Source organism: Osmerus eperlanus, chromosome 28, assembly GCF_963692335.1.
Source record: "Osmerus eperlanus chromosome 28, fOsmEpe2.1, whole genome shotgun sequence".
NCBI classification, from domain to species: Eukaryota; Metazoa; Chordata; class Actinopteri; order Osmeriformes; family Osmeridae; genus Osmerus; species Osmerus eperlanus.
Window position 1 is genome coordinate 1,785,213 of NC_085045.1, and position 21,694 is coordinate 1,806,906.

At 53.2% G+C, this 21,694-nt stretch overlaps 1 protein-coding gene across 4 annotated transcripts; it reads right to left on the bottom strand.

Moving 5' to 3' along the window:
• Positions 1 to 875: 875 nt before the first annotated feature.
• On the bottom strand, positions 876 to 15,511 carry LOC134014979 (ubiquitin-associated protein 2-like). Of its 4 annotated transcripts, none has more exons than XM_062454214.1 (27): positions 15,351 to 15,511; positions 13,612 to 13,749; positions 13,340 to 13,417; positions 13,126 to 13,242; positions 12,747 to 12,906; positions 12,448 to 12,525; positions 10,830 to 10,893; positions 10,538 to 10,614; positions 10,373 to 10,425; positions 8,773 to 8,837; positions 8,451 to 8,664; positions 8,092 to 8,329; positions 7,798 to 8,015; positions 7,408 to 7,610; positions 7,000 to 7,219; positions 6,852 to 6,891; positions 6,487 to 6,676; positions 6,240 to 6,297; positions 5,919 to 6,117; positions 4,579 to 4,670; positions 4,253 to 4,300; positions 4,062 to 4,140; positions 3,478 to 3,843; positions 2,700 to 2,804; positions 2,280 to 2,353; positions 1,906 to 2,097; positions 876 to 1,811 (listed from the first exon to the last, which is right to left on the bottom strand). In XM_062454214.1, the coding sequence occupies exons 2-27, from the start codon at positions 13,705 to 13,707 to the stop codon at positions 1,719 to 1,721; spliced, it is 3,417 nt and encodes a 1,138-aa protein (XP_062310198.1). In that variant the 5' UTR covers positions 13,708 to 13,749; positions 15,351 to 15,511; the 3' UTR covers positions 876 to 1,718. The 4 variants fall into 4 exon arrangements, with proteins under 4 accessions (XP_062310198.1, XP_062310196.1, XP_062310197.1 ...); XM_062454212.1 differs by having other exon boundaries at positions 4,253 to 4,303; XM_062454213.1 differs by having other exon boundaries at positions 4,253 to 4,303; positions 15,336 to 15,489.
• Between the last annotated feature and the right edge of the window lie 6,183 nt (positions 15,512 to 21,694).

Genomic DNA, 21,694 nt, shown 5'->3' on the forward strand with positions numbered 1-21,694 from the left:
ATTTCTAAATGCAGGTGGTCATTAATGAAACTTATTCTTTTTATTAATAATCCGCCGCCTTCGATTTACCAAACCAGAGATATCTCTTAACGGAAACTACAATCAACTCAGGGCTGTAGGCCTGTAGGAAATCCTGCCACCATTCTATTCCTCTCCTCACACAATACCCATCACTATCTGTCAATCAATTAACGTATTCCCTCTGGGATATACCCTATACCCCCCCCCCCCCCCCCCTCTCTGGGTGGCCTCCCTAAGAGGCAGATTTGACCTCTCAACTTCACTTTGAACTTTGAACCCAGAGCAGTAGGTCTCTGCAGCACTGCCCCCCCCTCTTTTTATAACCTTCCTCTTGTTCCATATCCTTACACACCCTTCCTCTCTTCACTCCCTTTTCTATCCATCCTCCCCCCCCCCTCCTCTCACTCACATTTCTTCAGAGCCACTTTAAAGGGAATGCTACTTCACAAGACCCTTTTAAAAGGTATTCACAACAAAACAAAATTAACACAACCCTCTCAGTAATAAAATTTCACATTTCAGTTTGAAGTTGAAAATATGTTGACTTATGTTAACTAGACAGCCTTTAGTGAAGGAATGAGAAATCGCTGGAATTATACAAAAAACTGCATCAGGATGAATAGGCAGAGGACCATCGTCCCCCTCTAGTGGTAGAAGGCTGCACTGCAAGGTGTTTGTGGACCCAGTCGGTAGTGTGTGGACTGGACTGCTCACTTAAATGGTATAAAAGGTTTCCTACAGTTTGGGTCACAATCTGTCCCCATAAGTACATATGCAGCCTTTACACCTCAGTTATTTGCATTCGATGAAGAACCCTTCCACCCCCCCACCCCCCCAAAAAAAACAAGCAACCATTCCAACTGCTCAGAAATTTTATTTAGAGGGAAACAAGGGTTAAAATTAAATTAAAATATAAAATTTGAAATGAGCCAGTCTTTAGGGGAGGGGGACGGGGAGGGCAGTTCCCCCCCACCCCCACCCCCCTCCCCCTTCCCAGAAACTGAAAACCTGAGGGGCAGAGGGATGGATGGAGGTAAGGAAAGGGGGAGGAGGATGAGAGGGAAGAAAACATATGGCTACGGAAATAAAGCAGTTTTAAAACAGGGGATCTGTGTGAATGAAGGAAGGGAGGGTCGGGGCAGGTGTATAAAAAAGACAGATGTAGTTAGGCGATAAAGACCCCCAGTCAGTCCTCATTCACTCAGTGCTCAGGCTCTCTGCTTTTTAACTCTTTTCCTTTTTTTGTCTTTAATCCTCTAGAGAGGTAGGGAGGGAGAGAGAGAGATTCTCCCTCTCCCCCCGGATCACTTTATTTTCTCCTTGCATTATTTTTTGTAACGTCTTTCCTGCAGTTTTGAAAATAGTAAACAAAAAAACGTCCTTCAAAAATAAAATGCAGCAACCACATTTCTTGTTCTACTATTACATATACAGTATATATATATAAATACATACATAAATATCTTACATGTACAACCAATTTGAAAAAGGTAAAAGAGAGAACCAAAAGGTTGATGAGGACTTTGAAGGGGGGGAGGGAGGGGGGGCTAAAGCAGAGAGGAAGAGGGTTGAAAAGGAAGTAGGGTTTGTCTGGGTAGTGTGTCCTCTTTAGCTTCACACACGTACGCACGCACACACAGCCTTTAGGGTGGAGGTGAGGCTGGAGGCGAGGCTGGAGGCCCCACCGCCCAAGTTCCTCAGTTAGCCCAGTAAGGGGAGCTGGCGTAGCCTGACTTGCCCTGGCTCTTCTGCTGCATGCCACTGGACTGGCTGCGCTGCCCTGGACCGCCCTGCAGGGGGAGACAAACACACAAAGCGTTGGCCAGGGCACTCAACGCTGGTGTGTGTGTGTCCGTACGCATGTGTGCGTGTGTGTCGTCTCACCTGTCCGTCCTGGGCCAGGTGATGGTGCAGCAGCTGGGAGTGTGGCTGCTGGTGGGGGGGCAGGATGTGCAGGAAGGGGGCCGGGGCATAGCCGGGGGCCCCTCCAGGGTTCAGGGGGCCCGAGCCCCCCAGGGCTGATGGCAGGCTGAAGGGAGGGGGGGTGCCCGTGTGGAAGCCCTGCTTGTCAAACGACTGATGGAGGAGAGAAAGAGGAAGAAGAGGAGGGAGAGAAGAAGAGGATGGGGAGGGGTTAACTGGAGGTCAGTTGGCACCAAAGGAATCCAAATGGGGCCACGTTTTGAGTTTCACCCGTTTCTCCATGTATGACATCACATGTATGACACCACTGTGACGTGAGGGAGGTGGAGACTGACCTGGTTCTTACTGTAGATAGACGCTCCCATGTCCGGGACTCCTCCACTGTTCCCCGAGCCTGACAGTCCTGGAGCTGGGAGGGGAGGGGGGAGAGAGAGATGGAGAGACAGAGAGAGAAAGAAAGATGGAGAGATAGAGAGAGAGGAAGTAGAGGGGTAGAGGCAGGAGACACATCAGTTTGCTTCTTCAAACTCCACCAGATAGCCCAAGCAGTTAAGGGTGGAGAGGGGTGGAGGAGGAGAGAGAGAGAGAGACTCGCTGACAGGAGCAGTGAGTGTGTGAGTCTGGAGTATTAGCAGACAGTGAGGGAGGGGGGCGTGGGTTCAGCTGGAGGTGATGCTCTGGGTGGGGTCAGGCCAAGGGTGGGGGTGAGAGTGATGATGAAGTAACTGGGAGGAGGGAGTTGGGGGGGGGTGTACCTTTCCCTGGGCCGTTGCCTGCTGACTTGACCTGTGATTGGACAGAGCCTCCGTACCCTCCCTTACTGTACTCCCCCGCATGGCCCTGCGACAGGTCATCAAAGGCTGAGAGAGAGGAGGGGGGGGGGGGGGTGGGGGGGGGGAGAGAAGGAGAGAGAGAGAAGTGGCAGGGAGGGAGGTAGAGAGAGGTGGAGAGGTAAAGACAGGTGGAAAGAAAGGTAGAGATAGAGGTAGACAGGGGAGGTAGAGAGAAAGGTTTGTGAGGTAGAGAGAGATGGGTAGAGGTATAGAGAGACAGGTTTGTGAGGTAGAGAGAGATGGGTAGAGGTAGAGAGAGAGGTTTGTGAGGTAGAGAGAGAGAGGGGTAGAGGTAGAGAGAGACAGGTTTGTGAGGTAGAGAGAGGTAGAGAGAGACAGGTTTGTGAGGTAGAGAGAGACAGGTTTGTGAGGTAGAGAGAGAGAGGGGTAGAGGTAGAGAGAGACAGGTTTGTGAGGTAGAGAGAGAGAGAGAGGGGTAGAGGTAGAGAGAGGTAGAGGTAGAGAGAGGTAGAGGGGCAGGCGGTCAGAGGGCTGGAGCAGCAGTGCAGCAGGTGAACAGTGCCTGCAGCAGGAGGCCATGCAGTAACAAGAAGCTCCTCCCCTTCTACATCCTGGCCCCTCTTCTTTAGGTCGTCCCCCCCCCCCCCACCCTCCCTCCCTTCCCTCACACGATGACACGCACATCCACAGCCCACAAAAACCCTGGTTGCTCTAACCCTCGCTCCAACACGGCCCTCACCTGTGGTGTAGGCGTGCTGTCCGTAGTTGGGCTGGTGCTGTTGGTGGTACTGGCTGGAGGGGTTGCCCAGGCCCATGTTGGGCTGCTTGGCCGACGCCGGAGGCACGAAGACGGTGGGGCCGTACTGGAAGGCAGACGGCACCCCGGGCATGCCAGCGTAGTAGGGCAGGCCTGTGTAGCCGTAGCCCGGGGGCAGGGGGGGGTTCAGGAAGGCCTGGTTCTGGGTCTGTTGGTTCTGGCTCTGCTGGGACTGACCCTGCCCACCCCCCTGGGGGGCCTGCTGCTGCTGGGGGGGCCCAGCCCCCGACAGGCTGGTGGGGGGGGCCGGGGACGAGGTGTCGGCACGGCCGAATTTGGTGGCTTCGCCTTGAGGGAGGGGAAGAGGGATGGAGAGAGAGATGGATAGAGAGATGGAGAGACGGAAAGAGAGATGGAGAGAGAGAGACCGTAGAGAGAGAGGAGACAGGGAGAAAGATTGAGAGCGATAGAGGAGAGGAATAAAAAAAAAGAGATTAGAAACATATCAGTGACAACAAGAGACCGGAGCGCCCGGGGGAGGGGGTGAGCAGGGTTGCCATAGTTACCCGAGTAAGGGTTGTTGGCTAGGCCGTCTCTACCGGGCATGGTTGCCGCGGTGCCCGGAAACGTGACTCCATAGTAGTCCTGGAGAGAGCATGAAGAGGAGATCAAATACACTGACACACACACATGGCAGCTGATCAATGCAAGTGTTCCTGTGTGTGTGTGTTTGTGTGAGAGAGACACGCACACTCACCATAGGAAGGCGAGACTGCAGCATCTGCAGGTCCTCGTAGCCATAGATCTGCTGTGGAGACAGAGAAACAAAGGTCAGCTGAGCCGAGGCAGGAGGAGGCAGAGAGCGAGAGGCAGAGAGCGAGAGGCAGACAGACAGAGCGAGAGGCAGAGAGAGAGAGGCAGAGAGCGATAGGCAGAGAGAGAGAGGCAGAGAGCGATAGGCAGAGAGAGAGAGGCAGAGAGCGAGAGGCAGAGAGCGAGAGGCAGACGACAGACAGAGAGAGAGGCAGACAGACAGAGAGAGAGGCAGACAGACAGAGAGAGAGGCAGAGAGCATGTAGTTACCGGGTAGGCAGGCAGCAGACCTCCAGGACCCATGATGTACTGGTTGGCCAGGAGAGGGGGCACGCCCTGGGCCAGGTTGGGAGGGGCTTTGCCTGGGGGGAGACAATAACGATGGCCCGATGGCCCGGGGCCAGTAAAAAGTAACGTCGGGACAGTTAAACTAGCAACTCACTGGCCCGATCAGGCCACTACAAATTATTGATTGAAAAAAAAAATTGCATTGTAAAAGTTAACATCCTTCATATGTTTTGCTAAATGCATAAATAACTTCAGCTTGTGGGGCACACAGTTGGCAAATCAAGAGTTGAGTAGTGAGTGACGAGTGGTTGTCAAATTGTAATTCTCTGATCTCCATACATTTTTAACAACTGGCGCGAGACAATAAAGTGACGATGGCAGCAAAGTAGAGCTACAAGCTTAAACGGAAGCATTTTTATTTATGGAACGAAGATGCACTGTGTCGTCTGTCGTATGTTCCCGTCTAAAGCAGACAAAAGTGGATCTTTTTACACAGGCACCGACAATTTTCGAAAACAATCCCTGACCAGCCATGCTAGCAGACAGCACCTGGTTTGCGTGACAGCTAAGCGGATGGTTGACAATCCATCTTCCAGGCCGTTGACCATGCTGGTCAGGAATTAAAATGTAGATGCCCATCGTGTTATTGCACGACTTATAACAACGGCATATCACGTAATTAAGATGGGCCAGCCGTTCCCCCAGGCTATTGAACTGCAGCAGAAGAATGGTGTCGACTTGGGTATTTAGTATCATACTGATGAAATGCTATGGAAGCTTTTATATATTAGCATTGAGAGACCAGAGGTTTCAGTTTCAGCCTGACAGAGTTGTGCAGAGATGGCTGTCAGCGGGGAAGAGAGCACGTCATGTTTGAGGTTGAAAGTCAATTGTTTTGCTGACTATTACCTTTTTATTTTTTATCACTAGAAATGTGATTTCATTTTTGTTCTTTTTATATCCAGGATGTGTTTAATAAATGGTTAAACATGTTAACAGAATAACACAACTTAGAAGTCTTTTGTTTTGTTGTAACAATGATAAATTACAACTTTTGGAGGGGGGGCCAGTAAAAATTGTCTTGGGGCCAGTAAGTTTCAAACCCACTGGCCCGGTGGGGCCAGTGCCAAAAATTTTTAATGTTGTAAGACCACCAAAACACCAGAGATAGAACCAGGTGGACACTAAGGAATGTCTTATGTTATATCAATAAATAAAAGAAATCGTCTTTTGTATTTTATTTTAATGTGTACTTTTTTTTTGGGCCCCCAAAACAGCTAGCCATATAAACAGGAAGTGCGGGGCGGTGGGAAGCGTCCTACCGGATGTGGTGGTGAGCAGGGGGGCGGAGCGTCCGGCGGAGAGTGCTCCGCTGCCGTTGGCGGTGAGACCAGGTGCCCCGGAGCTCATGTGCATCCCGTTGGAGGACGAGGAGCTGATTGGAGCAGAGCTGGGGATGACGGCGGGGCCGGCGGAGGAGAACGCAGCCAGGAGGCCAGTGTTGCTCTCCTCACTGGTCATCTGGAAGGGGGAGGGGGGGAGGATGAAGAGGAGGAGGAGAGGCAGACAGAACCATTAGTCATCAACCTCACCACATTCTTAAAATCGTGTCTTTGTTAAAACTCCAGCGTTTCTTAACTTACTGTGAGGGCGGAGCTAGTGGAGAGAGACGGCCCTGCTGAGTGGCTGCTGGTCACATGACTGCGGAGGAGGGAGAACAGTGATGTCATCAGACAGGTTGGGGGGGGGGGGAGGGGCATGAGGGCGTAAGGAGACTCAGACCATTAGGTGTTCCACAGGAAGGTTCAGATATGTGCTTGTAAACCATCATTATCTCCACGGTTACGGTTGGGACGTGGATGTGTGTGTGTGAGAGAGATTTCCGCTTACCTGCCGAGGGAGGGCAGGGGGGCGGAGTGTGAGGGGGTGGGGGCGGGGCCAGCTACGTGGTGGGCGGGGCCAGGTATGTGGTGGGCAGGGCCAGGTACGTGGTGGGCGGGGCCAGGAACGTGGTGGGTTGGGCCACTGTCGCTGGTCATGGGAGGAGACTCTGGCTTGGGGGTCCTGGAGGCAGACGGGGCTGCAGAGAGAAGAGGAGGGAGAAGAGGAAGAGCCACACATCTATCATTAACTAACCCCAGCTGGTAAATAAACCGCACACATGAAACAGGTGTTTTTTGGGTGTTTCCATTCAAAACACAGACTTCAGACGAGTCGTCGAGACCACCCTGTCTCAATGCATTGTGGGTACTCACCTTCATGTGTGCTCTGAGTCCTCACGCCGCTGTAGCCATTCTGAAAAAAACACACAACCAAATCAGACCAAAGGCGACTCTACTCGGCGAGTCGGATGAGAAGATCAGTTGAACACTTCGTGGTCGTGGTAAACCCTGGACTGCTCACCGTGAGGGCTCCGGGCTGAGAGGGGTCCTTGCTCTGGGGGAAGCCCAGGTGAGGAGGCAGACTCCTGGGTACGCTGGCCTGGGCGGACGAGGCTGGGGGGGCGGCGCTGGGGAGACCCATGGAGGGGGAGGGTGTGGCGCTTGGCAAGCCCAGTGAGGGGGAGGGGAAGATGGGGTCGGACACGGCCGGGGGCAGGGTGGGCATGCTGCCCAGAGGATCGCTGGAACAACAGCAGCAGCAGCGTCAAACAGGAGGTAGGATAGGAGAGTCTAGTGTCAGATTCTCTTCATCAAAACATTACTGATGGTGAGGGACTCCCTCCAACACACACAAACACCCTCTCCCTCCCTCCCTGCCTCCCTCCCTCCCTCCCACACAAGCACACCCCCTCCCTCCCAGACTACACACCTGCCAGCTCCAGGTTTGGAGAACAGGCTGCTCTGGGGCTGCTGGAGGGGTGTGGCGGAGGGGGCCGGGGAGACCTCCCTGGCCGGCTCTGACGGGCCCAGCTCTGCCACGCCTGGCTCTGAGCCGAAGTCCAGGGCTCCGAACTGGACGTTCAGGCCCGACACGTCTGCAGAGCCTGGCATCTCCACCGCTGAAGAGGGGATCTGAGGGGGGGAGGGGAGTTCGAATGTGTGTGTAAGATTAAGACAGTGTGACATCTGTCGGAGCGAGACAGAGAGAGGGGAGGAAGGGAGGGGGAGGATGAGGGAGAGACAGAGATGGAGACAGAGAGACAGAGAGAGAGACCGACAGAGAGACCGAGAGTGTGTCAGTAAGAGACAGCATCCTCACCTTGGAGGACGGGGCCACCCTGCGTCTCTGGGTCTTCATCTGCCGGGGGGGCTCCGTGATGGGGGCTTCCCCCGGAGAGGGCCCGTCCCTGGGGGGTGCCAGCGACGCGTCGTGGCCGGGGGGCGTGGGGACCAGGGCGGGGGGCTCCGAGGCGGCCAGATGCCTCTGGGCCAGCTGGCTGAGCACGGCCGACGGCTCCGGCTGCATCTTCAGATCCACTGGAGGGGGAGGAGGAGGAGAGAGGGTGAGACCGGAGGAGGGGGGAAGGAGGTAACATGTGTGTGTGAGACTCACTGTGAGAGGTCGTAACAGGGCCGTTCTCCACTCTGGGGGGCTTGAGTTCACTGGATGACATGGCGGCGGAGCTTTGAACTGCGGGTGGAACGGATTCCTTGGCGTTGCCGGCGGCGACCAGCGGCTGATTGGTCCGCAGGGACAGGTGGGACCTGTTGAGCTGCTCTGGTAACCTGGCGTCAGAGGGGGCGGGCTTGGGGTTGCTCAAGGAGACAAACCCAGAACCCAGAACCGAGGACTGGGGGGGGGGGTGAGAGAGAGATAGTGTTAGAGAGAGAGAGAGAGAGACAGAGCAAGAGTGAGAGAGGTTTGGGAGTGTATGTAAACAGATATCCGTGTGTGTGTGTAGCGTGTCTCACCAGCGCTGCGTGTGCATAGGTGCTGGAGGCGGAGGCAGCGTGGGCGTAGCTGTTGGAGGCAGCGTGGGCGTAGCTGTGCGTGGCCGGGCGCCCGTTGTGGTGGGAGTTGGTGAACACCATGCTCTGCCCCAGGCCTTCGGAGGGGGCGTCCAGACCCACCAGCTCAGCCTCCACACCCCCGGGGCCCGGCTTGGCCAGGGAGGAGACATCAACACTGGGGGGACGGTTCAATTAGAGAAGCTACCTTCTCCTCGTGTAGCCAGAACACAAGACCGTACACCATGCTGGCCCTGGTGTGTGTGTGTGTGTGTGTGTGTCTTACCCGTTTCCAGGTGTGATGTGGTTGGCAGGACCGGAGGAGGCGGTGAACACTTTCGTCTCTGAAAGCTGGAGAGCAACAACAGTGTTGCCTTAGTAACAGGCCTTCTCAAGAGGGTACATGTTGGGTGTTAGCTTAGTAACAGGCCTTCTCAAGAGGGTACATGTTGGGTGTGTTAGCTTAGTAACAGGCCTTCTCAAGAGGGTACATGTTGGGTGTGTTAGCTTAGTAACAGGCCTTCTCAAGAGGGTACATGTTGGGTGTTAGCTTAGTAACAGGCCTTCTCAAGAGGGTACATGTTGGGTGTGTTAGCTTAGTAACAGGCCTTCTCAAGAGGGTACATGTTGGGTGTTAGCTTAGTAACAGGCCTTCTCAAGAGGGTACATGTTGGGTGTGTTAGCTTAGTAACAGGCCTTCTCAAGAGGGTACATGTTGGGTGTGTTAGCTTAGTAACAGGCCTTCTCAAGAGGGTACATGTTGGGTGTTAGCTTAGTAACAGGCCTTCTCAAGAGGGTACATGTTGGGTGTTAGCTTAGTAACAGGCCTTCTCAAGAGGGTACATGTTGGGTGTGTTAGCTTAGTAACAGGCCTTCTCAAGAGGGTACATGTTGGGTGTTAGCTTAGTAACAGGCCTTCTCAAGAGGGTACATGTTGGGTGTTAGCTTAGTAACAGGCCTTCTCAAGAGGGTACATGTTGGGTGTGTTAGCTTAGTAACAGGCCTTCTCAAGAGGGTACATGTTGGGTCGTATCAGTGTGTCTGTGTTTGGGGGTGATGACATGTGGGTTAGGGTCACATCAGGAATGTGTGTTTATCAGGGTGATTTCAGGAGTGTGTGTGTGTGTGTGTGTGTGTGTGTGGGGTCATGACAGGCGGGTGTGTGTGTGTGTGGGGTCATGACAGGCGGGTGTGTGTGTGTGGGGGTCATGACAGGCGGGTGTGTGTGTGTGTGTGTGTGTGTGGGGGTCATGACAGGCGGGTGTGTGTGTGTGTGGGGTCATGACAGGCGGGTGTGTGTGTGTGTGGGGTCATGACAGGCGGGTGTGTGTGTGTGTGTGTGTGTGTGTGGGGGTCATGACAGGCGGGTGTGTGTGGAGTCATGACAGGCGGGTGTGTGTGTGTGTGGGGGTCATGACAGGCGGGTGTGTGTGTGTGTGTGTGTGTGTGTGTGGGGGTCATGACAGGCGGGTGTGTGTGTGTGTGTGTGGGGGTCATGACAGGCGGGTGTGTGTGTGTGTGTGTGGGGGTCATGACAGGCGGGTGTGTGTGTGTGTGTGTGGGGGGGGGGTCATGACAGGCGGGTGTGTGTGTGTGTGTGTGTGTGGGGGTCATGACAGGCGGGTGTGTGTGTGTGTGTGTGGGGGTCATGACAGGCGGGTGTGTGTGTGTGTGTGTGGGGGGGGGGGTCATGACAGGCGGGTGTGTGTGTGTGTGTGTGTGTGGGGGTCATGACAGGCGGGTGTGTGTGTGTGTGTGTGGGGGTCATGACAGGCGGGTGTGTGTGTGTGTGTGGGGGGGGGGTCATGACAGGCGGGTGTGTGTGTGTGTGTGGGGTCATGACAGGCGGGTGTGTGTGTGTACACCCTGAGGTCCGGGGTACTCACGTCCTCGTTCCAGTCCTCAGCAGCCCAGTCCTCCAGGTTACCTCTCCATGTTCCTGCAGCAGGAGAAACAGTTAGTCAGCCCACACACACATAAAAACAGCCTGGGCACATACACCATACCAGAGAACACACACACCGGCTAGACAGCCAATCCCACACACACACCTTCTGCAGCCTCGTTGCCGTCCGTGTCCCAGGTGTCCTGGCGAGATCCTCCAGAGTATTCAGCTGGGTTGAAGATCCTGGGAGGAGAGGAAGAGAGGAGGCGACAGAGGGGCAGAGAAAGTGAGAGACCATGTTAAGACTGCAAAGTTTGAATTCACTGTAGGTGATCAAATGGTCATGTTTGTTTTATAAGAGATTCAGAAATTAGTTGTTCCACAGATAATTTCAGATATGTGCTTGTAACCATCATTATCTCTTCAGTCACTAAACACAACCACACCCAAACACTTACCCCATCCCCTGGGTGGAGAACCGGGTGCCACCAGCTGCTCTTCCCCTACCGCGACCTCCTGATGCTGCGCACACACACACACACACACACCTGTCACCTGATGTCACACTAAAAAGACCCCTGCTCTGACCACTGCTCTCTGACACACAGCTGACGTTGGCTGCCCTCCTTTCCACAGTCATGTGGGGGGGGGGGGGGGGGGGGGGGGCTGTTTTCCTGTCAGCCTGCTATGCTCCCCCCCTTACTCTCCCCCACCCTTCTCAAACCTCCTGCCCTCACCCGTGCCTGACACAAATAGACCCACTGTCAACTACAGCCTCAGGGTGACAGTCTAGGGGCCCTGTCTGGTCCATGCCCTGGTCTAGGGGCCCTATCTGGGCCATGCCCTGGTCTAGGGGCCCTATCTGGGCCATGCCCTGGTCTAGGGGCCCTATCTGGGCCATGCCCTGGTCTAGGGGCCCTATCTGGGCTATGCCCTGGTCTAGGGGACCCATCTGGGCTATGCCCTGGTCTAGGGGACCCATCTGGGCCATGCCCTGGTCTAGGGGCCCCATCTGGGCTATGCCCTGGTCTAGGGGACCCATCTGGGCCATGCCCTGGTCTAGGGGCCCTATCTGGGCCATGCCCTGGTCTAGGGGCCCCATCTGGGCTATGCCCTGGTCTAGGGGACCCATCTGGGCTATGCCCTGGTCTAGGGGACCCATCTGGGCTATGCCCTGGTCTAGGGGACCCATCTGGGCCATGCCCTGGTCTAGGGGCCCTATCTGGGCCATGCCCTGGTCTAGGGGCCCCATCTGGACCATGCCCTGGTCTAGGGGCCCCATCTGGGCTATGCCCTGGTCTAGGGGCCCTATCTGGGCCATGCCCTGGTCTAGGGGCCCTGTCTGGGCCATGCCCTGGTCTAGGGGCCCCATCTGGGCTATGCCCTGGTCTAGGGGACCCATCTGGGCTATGCCCTGGTCTAGGGGACCCATCTGGGCCATGCCCTGGTCTAGGGGCCCTATCTGGGCCATGCCCTGGTCTAGGGGCCCCATCTGGACCATGCCCTGGTCTAGGGGCCCCATCTGGGCTATGCCCTGGTCTAGGGGCCCTATCTGGGCCATGCCCTGGTCTAGGGGCCCTATCTGGGCCATGCCCTGGTCTAGGGGCCCTGTCTGGGCCATGCCCTGGTCTAGGGGACCCATCTGGGCCATGCCCTGGTCTAGGGGCCCCATCTGGGCCATGCCCTGGTCTAGGGGCCCCATCTGGGCCATGCCCTGGTCTAGGGGCCCCATCTGGGCCATGCCCTGGTCTAGGGGCCCTATCTGGGCCATGCCCTGGTCTAGGGGCCCTATCTGGGCCATGCCCTGGTCTAGGGGCCCCATCTGGGCTATGCCCTGGTCTAGGGGCCCTATCTGGGCTATGCCCTGGTCTAGGGGCCCTATCTGGGCCATGCCCTGGTCTAGGGGCCCCATCTGGGCCATGCCCTGGTCTAGGGGCCCCATCTGGGCCATGCCCTGGTCTAGGGGACCCATCTGGGCCATGCCCTGGTCTTGGGGCCCTATCTGGGCTATGCCCCAGTAGGTTCCTTCCTGGTGTTGTTGTTGGAGAGGTGGTGGCAAGTCCAGGGCTGTTTTACCTCTGCCTCTCCCCCTGCGTCCGCGGTCGCCCCCTCTCTCTCCCAGACCCATCTCAAAGCCGTTCTCCTCTGCCCGCACTGTGGGGGGCAAACACAGGGTCAAACACGAATCAGCCTCACAGAATCCCAGCGTCATAAAAGCAGAGCCTGCTAACTCAATGCCAACACAACATTCTTTACATTTCTCAGCCCAGCCTGACCAAACAGACACAACGATCTGTGTTAGACGCTTCAATTCATTCAACGCTGTACAGGGATTTACCAAAAAAAACACCAGCACTTCACACACACACACACACCTTCTCTGGTGCGGCTGGCTCCTCTGCCCCTCCTGTTGGAGCCCCCGCGGCCGCGGCTGGCATCCCTCTCTCCTCCCCTCTTCTCCCTACTCTCCTTTATCTCAGGTGGGCCTCCCTCCTTTACCAGGCCTCGCTTCTTCCCCACAGTCTCCCATGAGCTCTGAGAGAAGGGTGGGAGGAGAGAGAAGGAGAGAAAAATAGAAAGTGAGAGAGAAAGAAAGAGAAAGGAGACAGGGAGAGGTAGAGAGAGATCGAGAGAGGGGAGGGGGAATGAGAAACAGGGAGGGGTAGAGAGAGATGCAACACAAGTTAGTTCTGCCTGTGTCGGTGTCTCCATGGTCCTTGTGTCTGTCTGCAGTGTGATGCGTAGGTGAGTTACCCTCACTGCGTCGGAGGGGCTCTCCAACAGGAAGTTGATGGCTCTGTTGACATCCTCGTTGCAGTCGTGTAGGGCTACCATGCACTCATCCTGGGTCTTCCCGCTCACCTCGATCAGCTGAGGTAAACACACGCAGATGAGTACCACAAACAGTCCCTGGGTCTAAATAGCGCTTAATTACAAAACGGGTCGAGACACGCGTGCACCTGCGTACCTGTTTGACCTTGTCTTCAAAATCTGCGTCGTTTTTGTCGTAGATCATCTGAGCAAGCCGGATCTGTTCTGCTGTGGCCTGGATTTAAAGAGAGCCTGGTTAGCATTGTCTCACACACACACACACCCAAGATTCGTCATTAGCGTGAACGAGGTTACGCAGGCTCTACCTGTGTACACAGGCCAATCAAATCAGTGACGGTCAGACAAACGTAGGCAGCTCATAGACATTCAAATGCGGCTGTCAAACTGCTTGGTTCCAGGGTCTTTTACCTGTATCTGTTTCTGTGGCTGTGTGGTTTGTGTGGTGGTGGGCAGCGCTCTATCCCGGGCGCCCCGGGTTGGGTTGCTGACCACTGAAGTCATCATATACAGTATATACAAAACAATGTATGTACAAAATAGAAAAATCTGGAAGACAAGAGGACAGTGGGATGTCAATGTCTACAAGGGTATTCAAGGTATAGGTTGTGTCCACAGCCTAGCTTGTATCAAGTTTGTCTGTGCCATGTAAGACTATAACCCCATGTATCGCCCCTCAAGTTTAAATTTAGACACTCAAGAGGGGGCTGTGCCGGTGTCCGCTTACATCCCTCTCTCATCGTCTTTCTCACGCACTGAAAACAAGGTGGATTGGCACATACATGTCACAAATTATCGTGTTTAAAAATACGGAGGTCACATGTATACTGGTGGAACTAGAATCTGCGTGTTCTAAGCACTGCCAGCTGTGATCACGTTGCTAGGTGTGTTCGTGTGGCTTGAGGTTCAACAGCATAACTCACTATACTAGTTGCTACATGGCGCAGTTAATAAAAACACGAACCGGCAATGGCATTAGACAGGATACAAAACAGCTTCAGGCTACGGGTTTAACCAACCAGGCAGTGATATCTGTTTATCAACAACATAGCACGTCGAGTGTAAGCGACAATCACATAGTTTATTGCTATGGTTGTAAAGTTAACAGCCGCTAACTGTGCCGTATTAGGCCAGTATGAACGACATCACTGTATACCAAAACTGAAATCAGGACGGAAGCTAAGCTACCAAGCTAGCTGCTTGATGGTGGTGGCGAGAAGAAATTCCCGGGAAAATGTTAAGCTAATTGGGTTCATAAATGACGGCGCCTAAGAACGCCAAGTAGCTGGACAGTTGGTACTTTAAACATGTCTTAATGGACACTGAATGTTTATAATGTCTAACAAGCGTTGTCGACTTGTACAGTAGCTAACAGACGAGCCTTTGTTCCCGTGTCGTCTTCGACGGAGAACCTCTAAAATCACCAAAATACCCCCAACGTCGTATCACATAGCATTAATTGACCAACTGGTTCACATACACGTAATTTACCCGCAATGATTTAACAGCATTATATCCAACTAGTTAAAATATCCGCAAACGTTATTAGCTACGTCCGTTGTGTCATAAGGCAAAAATAAACATTGTTCACGAAGCGCTTTGTGTAACTGGCTAACCAAGCTAGTCGGCCGCTAGCCTAGCAATCCGTAAAATATGCTAACGCTTTAGCTCTCCTTCCCAGCCAAGAATGTGCGAATGTTGAGTTTGTCAACTTCTATCTATTATTGTTGACTGCGTATGTCACATGACAAAGTATTAACAAAACAAGTTATAATCAAGTTTTTCTTTAATCGGCGGTCTAACGCCAGGTAGAAGTACTAGCTAACTGGGCATGTGTGCATTTCTTCAACCGTGCGGTAGGCAAGATAGCATGCTAGCCAGCTAGCTCGCTAGTGGCATGCCATGGAAAAGACTCCGCACAACAATGCTCTAGCGAGTGGTATCCATACCTCGTCACTTAACTAGCTAAACAGCAAGCTACGGCTAGGCTAGGCGATTAACCACCTAGCTAGCAATGTTAAATTAGCTTTTAATGGACATAAATTCAGCAACAGCTCGGTCCCCGTCTTGTTAACGAATACCGCTGTAAATCAGGAGAGTAAACCGGTTGCGTATTTACAGATAAATACACAAACCTTTTATTTCGTTACCTGCTAACACGCTTCGCTCAGCCAGCAGCAGATGCCGTCACGTGACCCAACGCGCCGTTGTTCAACTCTGAGATGCTGAAGCAGCCAGTCACAGCGCGCCTCGCATACCACCTGGTTCTCCTTCGGTATTACTCGGTCCCGTTGATTAATCGGGCACGCGCTTCCTCTTACGCATTGGTAATGAACCTGGGATTATGGTTCGATCCGGGAAGTCACACAGTCATCTGATGATGCGTTATATATCTCTACGTTCACGTTTTCTTCTTTCGTACTTCTTTCTTCTTTCACAAATGCGTCAGCAGCAGGAAGAGGTCCAACAAGCTAAACCATTTTCTCCTGGCTGAATAAATACCTTAATAGGAATCAAGTTACCTATTCATTTAGTGACCATGTGCAAAGAAGGACTACACTAAGAATACCAATGCTTTCAAATCAAACCCATGTTAAAATAAAAATGTATGTTTGTAAATTAGTAGACAGACAAGACCGACAGTGGAAACAACATTAGATGAAATCCCTTCAGTCGAATCCAGATAGAACTCTTCCTCTCCCCTTATATCCGTTCCATAAATAGAGACAAAACATTGAGCACAAATATTAATAATTTATTATGACACAAAATCATTTCAAATCCATAAAAGGCCGTCCCTGATTCCTGCCTTTACGCTTGCCTACTGCAGTAGCACTCTTATAGAGTAGCAGAGGCAAAAAAAACACTCCCATCTGCTGGTCTGACGACTGTACAACTGCCAGCCGTCTTCTATGTGCCTGTTTTTCTTCCGGGATAACGGCTGTACTACTAACTAGGCCCCTGTAGCTGACCCCTCAGCTATCAGCCTCTCTGTCTCTCCTCTCTCAGGAGGTCTCTCTCTCAGGAGGTAGGGTTTCAGCGATCAGACACTCTCTCTCTCTCTCTCTCTCTCAGCAGGTCTCTCTCCTTTCTCTCAGGAGGTCTCTCTCTCTCTCTCTCTCTCTCTCTCTCTCTCTCTCTCTCTCTCTCTCTCTCTCTCTCTCTCTCTCTCTCTCTCTCTCTCTCTCTCTCTCTCTCTCTCTCTCTCTCTCTCTCTCTCTCTCTCTCTCTCTCTCTCTCTCTCTCTCTCTCTCTCTCTCTCTCTCTCTCTCTCTCTCTCTCTCTCTCTCTCTCTCTCTCTCTCTCTCTCTCTCTCTCTCTCAGGAGGTAGGGTTTCAGCTGAGCCCTCAGCTTGTCAACACACTGGTTCTTCTCCTCCATGATCTCCTCCAGTTTCTCAACGTACTCCACGAAGCCCTGAACCAGGGAGAAATGGAGACATAGTGAGGGAGCGACGGGGGAAAGAAAACAGCTCTCAGGACGACAGGATTCACATCAACCCATCTCTAATTCTGAGTTAATTTAAGTACGCAGGGTAGGTACTTTACTGATCTCCAAGGGCCATCACTAACATAAAATCCCACTGAGATAAGATCCTTATCTCAGTGGGGTTCAACCGGAACATCAAGGATCAACACATCGATCCATGGTAAAAGGCTGTGGTTCCACTCGTACAAGGCTCACCATGACAGGATGCCGACTCAGCAGAGCCTCCTCCCTCATGCACAGACGCTCCATCTCCTCTAGCTGGTCCATGTGAGCCTGCAACACACTCCATCTGAGAGAGGGAGAGAGAGAGAAAGGAGAGAAAGAGGGAGAGAGAGAGAAAGGAGAGAAAGAGGGAGAGAGAGAAGGAGAGGGAGAGAGAGAGAAAGGAGAGAAAGAGGGAGAGAGAGAAGGAGAGGGAGAGAGAGAGAAAGGAGAGAAAGTCAGAGAGAAAAGGAGAGAGAGAGAAATAAGAGATATTAAGATATAATATAAACAGACACACAGGTAAGTAGAGTGAAGGTGAGAGAAAGGGGAGGAAAGAAAGATAAGATAGTAGATGAAGAGGAGGAACAGAGAGAGATGTTGGATCTAACTGATATCATAAAAAAGACAGATAAGTATGTTTACAGAAACTGCCACTTACTGGACATGCTCCTGGGTTTCAAGAGTCTGTGTTGGACAGCCAATAAGATTGGAAGGCCTTGCTGGACGGGGCCAATCAGAAGCATTCTGTTCAGCTCGTGTGCTCTGAAGTGTGTCTGTTGTGATGACAGAACGTGTCTGTGTGTGCTGTGCTGTAGTGTGTGTTAAAGGCATATTGCGTGTGTAGCTCTTTTCAAGGTTTCCAGAGTGGTGGATTGTAGAAAGAGAGACTTGACTCATAGTCTTAATTCCAATGAGCTCTGCCAGAGACAACTCCACCTCTCCCTCCTCACTCTCTCTCCCCCCCTCCTCCACACCTGGTGCTTTCCGTGTCTCCACCCCGGCCCTCTCCCCGGTCTGTGTGTCCAGAGGCCAGGGGGTGTCGGTGGGGAGGCTGAGGAAGGAGGTGGTGGCGACCAGCTGCTCTACCTGGAGCTGGGACAGGCTAAGGGGCTCCATGGAGCAGAGGGACCCGTCACCACTGGACTGAGGCGTGGAGGTCTGGGCTCCAGTCCCAGGATGCCTCCGTGTCTCAGGGGGTTGACTTTCCAGAGGATGGGTTGCTTGGTTTGGGTGCCTGGGCATCCCCGAGGCCCCTGGGGCCCCCTCTCTGTGGTTAAAAGTTGTCTCCCCAGGGCTGAGTCCAGGGCTCATGTTGTGGGATTCTAGACCCTGGCTGTTAGATGGGTGGTTGTTGAGTTTGAACTCCAGGGAGAGGTCGTTGAGTTTCCCCAGAGAAGGGGAGGTGTCAGTGAGGTCAGCTGGGGAGAGGGGTCTCTCGGCTGGGGCACGGAGGTGGTGGGAGAGGGCTGGCTGGGGGTGGAGACTGTTATTGTCGCTGTTGCTACCCGTCGATCTCATAGTGAAGCTGTCCCCCTCATCTTCCTCCTCTGTGCTCCACTCCTCCTCCAATAGGATATCATCCTCCTCCAATAGGATATCATCCTCCTCCCCCTGGTCCCGCCTCTCCGGCCACACCCCTCCCTCACCTCTGTCTGACCACGCCCATCGCTCCGCAGACCTATAGGATGCCTGCTCCTGCCCGCTACCCAGCATGCTCTCTGCCCTCACACTGCCCTCTGTTTGGATCCTGACTCTAGCCCCAGCCCCATACACAGCCAGCAGCTCCTGCAGACCAGAGGAGACAGGATGGAGAGGAGGACAGATGGACGGAGAGACAGAGAGAGGTGGAGAGACAGAGAGAGGTGGAGAGACAGAGAGAGGTGGAGAGACAGAGAGAGGTGGAGAGACAGAGAGAGGTGGAGAGACAGTGAGAGAAGAGACGGAGAGAGGCGGAGGAGAGACAGAAGGGGGGAGAGACAGAGGGTGGAACTGCTGAAGCCGCTGGTGGTATCTTCGGAGGTGCATCACTCTTTCACTCTCGCTCTCCTCTTTCCTTCTCTCTCTTTCGCCGCTGCTCCCTCCTTTCCTCGGCCCCGCGGCTTCTCTCGCCCATCCTCCGTTCACGTGGCTCTCTCTTCCTCCTTCGGCGCTTTCCTCTCTCCTTCTCACAACATCTCCTCCCAGCTCCATCCACCTCCTGCCCTCGTTTTCTTCTCCTCTCAGTTCAGCTCTCGTTCTCTCCACCCCTCCAACCCTCTCTCTCCCTGACCTCTGACCTCCAGTGGCCCCTCCCTCTCTTGGTGTGCCCAAGAGGTCCATCTCCTCTCTTATTTGCCGTCTCGCCGACAGACCCGCCCCTTCCTCTGGGACCACGTCCCGATGTTGTGCATCTCCATTCGGATGCCTCTCCTTCTCCTCTCTCCCTTCTCTGTCAATCCTCCTCTCCCTCTCACCCCCCACTCTCTCTCTCCCGGCCCTCCACCGTTCCAGAGTCCCTCTCACGGGGCTGATGTGCTCCAGGACCAGGCCCTCCTCTCTCGCCCGCCCTCTCCCCTGCGCGGCGCCCCCACGTTTTGGAGTGGAGCAGAGCACAGCTCCCCCCGTCGCCAGCCTCAGAGCAGGGTCACCAGCAGGGTCACCAGACTCCCTCCCCCGCCCCAGTCGGACCCTCTTCAGAGGGCTTTTGGGGCCCTGGGTGAGGCTTCCACTACTGCCGCTACTGCTGGTGGTCTGGACGCGTTTTGGGGTGGGAGTTACACCTGCAGCCCTTCCTCCTCCACCCCCTGTTTTTACCCCTCCTCTTCCTCCTCTTCCACTTCCTTTTCCCCTCAGCTCTTTCACCCTACACAGACAGAAGCACTCAATGTCAGGTAACAACAGACAACTAGTTTTGACAGTTAGAGACAACAAACTCCTTCATCCACAGTTTGAATTTTTGTTTGTTTAAAAAAAGGGGTTTAGTAGTTATGGAGGATCATAGTGGACTGTAACATTACCATGGTAACACACACTTCACTCACCGGTCTGCATATCTGAGTGTGTTGAGGGTGTGTTCAGTTGCTAGGTGACTGGGGGAGATGTTAGCAATCATGCATGTCTTTGAATCACCAACAAAGGAGTCTCTCAGAACCTGGGAACAACAGAGAAAACTTTATTGACACAACTGTTTGAACAAAAACAGATTGTACAATGACTTACATATAGTAATCTATGAAACCACCATAGCTAATGAGAGTTCTTCAGGACAGAGGAGGTTGGCGTGTGTTGTGTCACCTGTGTGAGCTTGCTTTGTCTGAAAGGTGTGTGTGAGCTCTCCTGGTCCAGGGAACGGATACATTCCTTCAGCTGAAAGACACGCAAACACACACAATCACAAAACACGGGAAGCTTTCATTGTTGTAGGTGTGCATGTGTGTGTACATACGTATGTGGGTATGTGTGTAGGTGGGTGTGTATACGTGTGTGTGTGCGTATGTACAGTATATATGTTTGTGTGTGTGCATATGTGTGGGTGTGTGTATGTACAGTATGTATGTGTGTGTGTACACAGTATATAATATGTATATATATAGTATATATATATGTGTGTGTGTGTGTGTACAGTATATATATATATATATATATATATGTGTGTGTGTATGTACAGTATGTATATATGTGTGTATGTGTGTGTGTATGTACAGTATGTATATGTGTGTGTGTTAAACCTACAGCCAGGAGACTCTGGTTGATCTCAGCTCCCTCCATGCGGCTCAGCCTGTCTGGCTCCCTGCTGTCAGCTGCTCTCTCGCTCCCTGCCAGGTCCACAAACCACATCCTGCACCACAGACACCCCTGTCAGGCCGGGGGGGCCAGCCAATCACACGCAGGTACTGTACACGGTGTGTTGAATGAGCTGTGGTGTTGTGTAGTGTTGTATGAGATTAGGTGGTGTTGTGATATATGTAGGAGGTGCCTGGTGGTTGAGGTACTGGCCTGCCAGTGGCGTGCTGGGCGGAGTCTCTCAGCTGGATCTGCAGGAGGGCGTGAGAGCGGGAGGAGGAGGGGTTCACCCCACTCACACCCTGGGTGCGCTCTCCTGTACCCTTCCCCACCACCTGCACACATTCCCACAGGACACCCAGGAGAAGGGGGGAGGGATGGAGGAGAGGGAGGGAGGGACTGTGTTAGCTATGTACTAGCTATGTGATGAACACTCAATTCACTTTATTAATTAAATATTAAGAAGGAGGATACATGATGAGTTTGAGGTAGTAAATATAGTATGGGGTGATAAGGAAAGTAGGGGGGTAGTTAATATAGTAGGGGGTAGTATGGAATCTTCAGAGGGGTGGGAGTGTCTGACCTCCAGCAGTGAGCTGACTGACTCCACCCTGACCTGCCTGAGGCCTGCGATGTGCACCACCTTCTGGCCGTCCTCCCTCGCAAACAACCTGGGAGGGAGAGAGAGAGACCAAGAGAGGGAATCAGAGAGAGACGAGACAAGGACAAAGAGAGGACGGGAAGGGGAGGAAAGAGAGAACAGAAAATAAAGGAACTGACACCTCTTTCATTCTTTTACTCTCGCACACATACTTTTTCCTGCGATCCAAAAGGTCGTAGAGCTGGCCACAGTAGATCTCAAAGAAGCTGACGTAGACAAGGAGACAGGAGGAGGTGGAGGAGGAGTGGAGGTGTCTGAAAATGTCTCTGGCCGCCAGAGCGTACAGCCCTGGTCTCCCTGGAGACGGGCCCAGCATGGTGTGGGTCTTCCCTGCACCTGTCTGGCCGTATGCAAAGCATGTAGCTTTGCCGCTTTTTGCACACATACACACACACAAATGTTTGTCAACAACTGGATCTATTAAAAGGACACGACACACTTGTCTATCCAAAAGTGGTCCGTTTACATGAAATAAAAAACTGTAAAATAAGATTCATCTGTGGACAAGGTGTCTGTCCTGCAGTCCGCAGGCTCCAGCAGGTCGCAGGCTCCAGCAAGTGTCTTACCCAGCGAGAAGGTGCTGTACCAGGGGAAAGG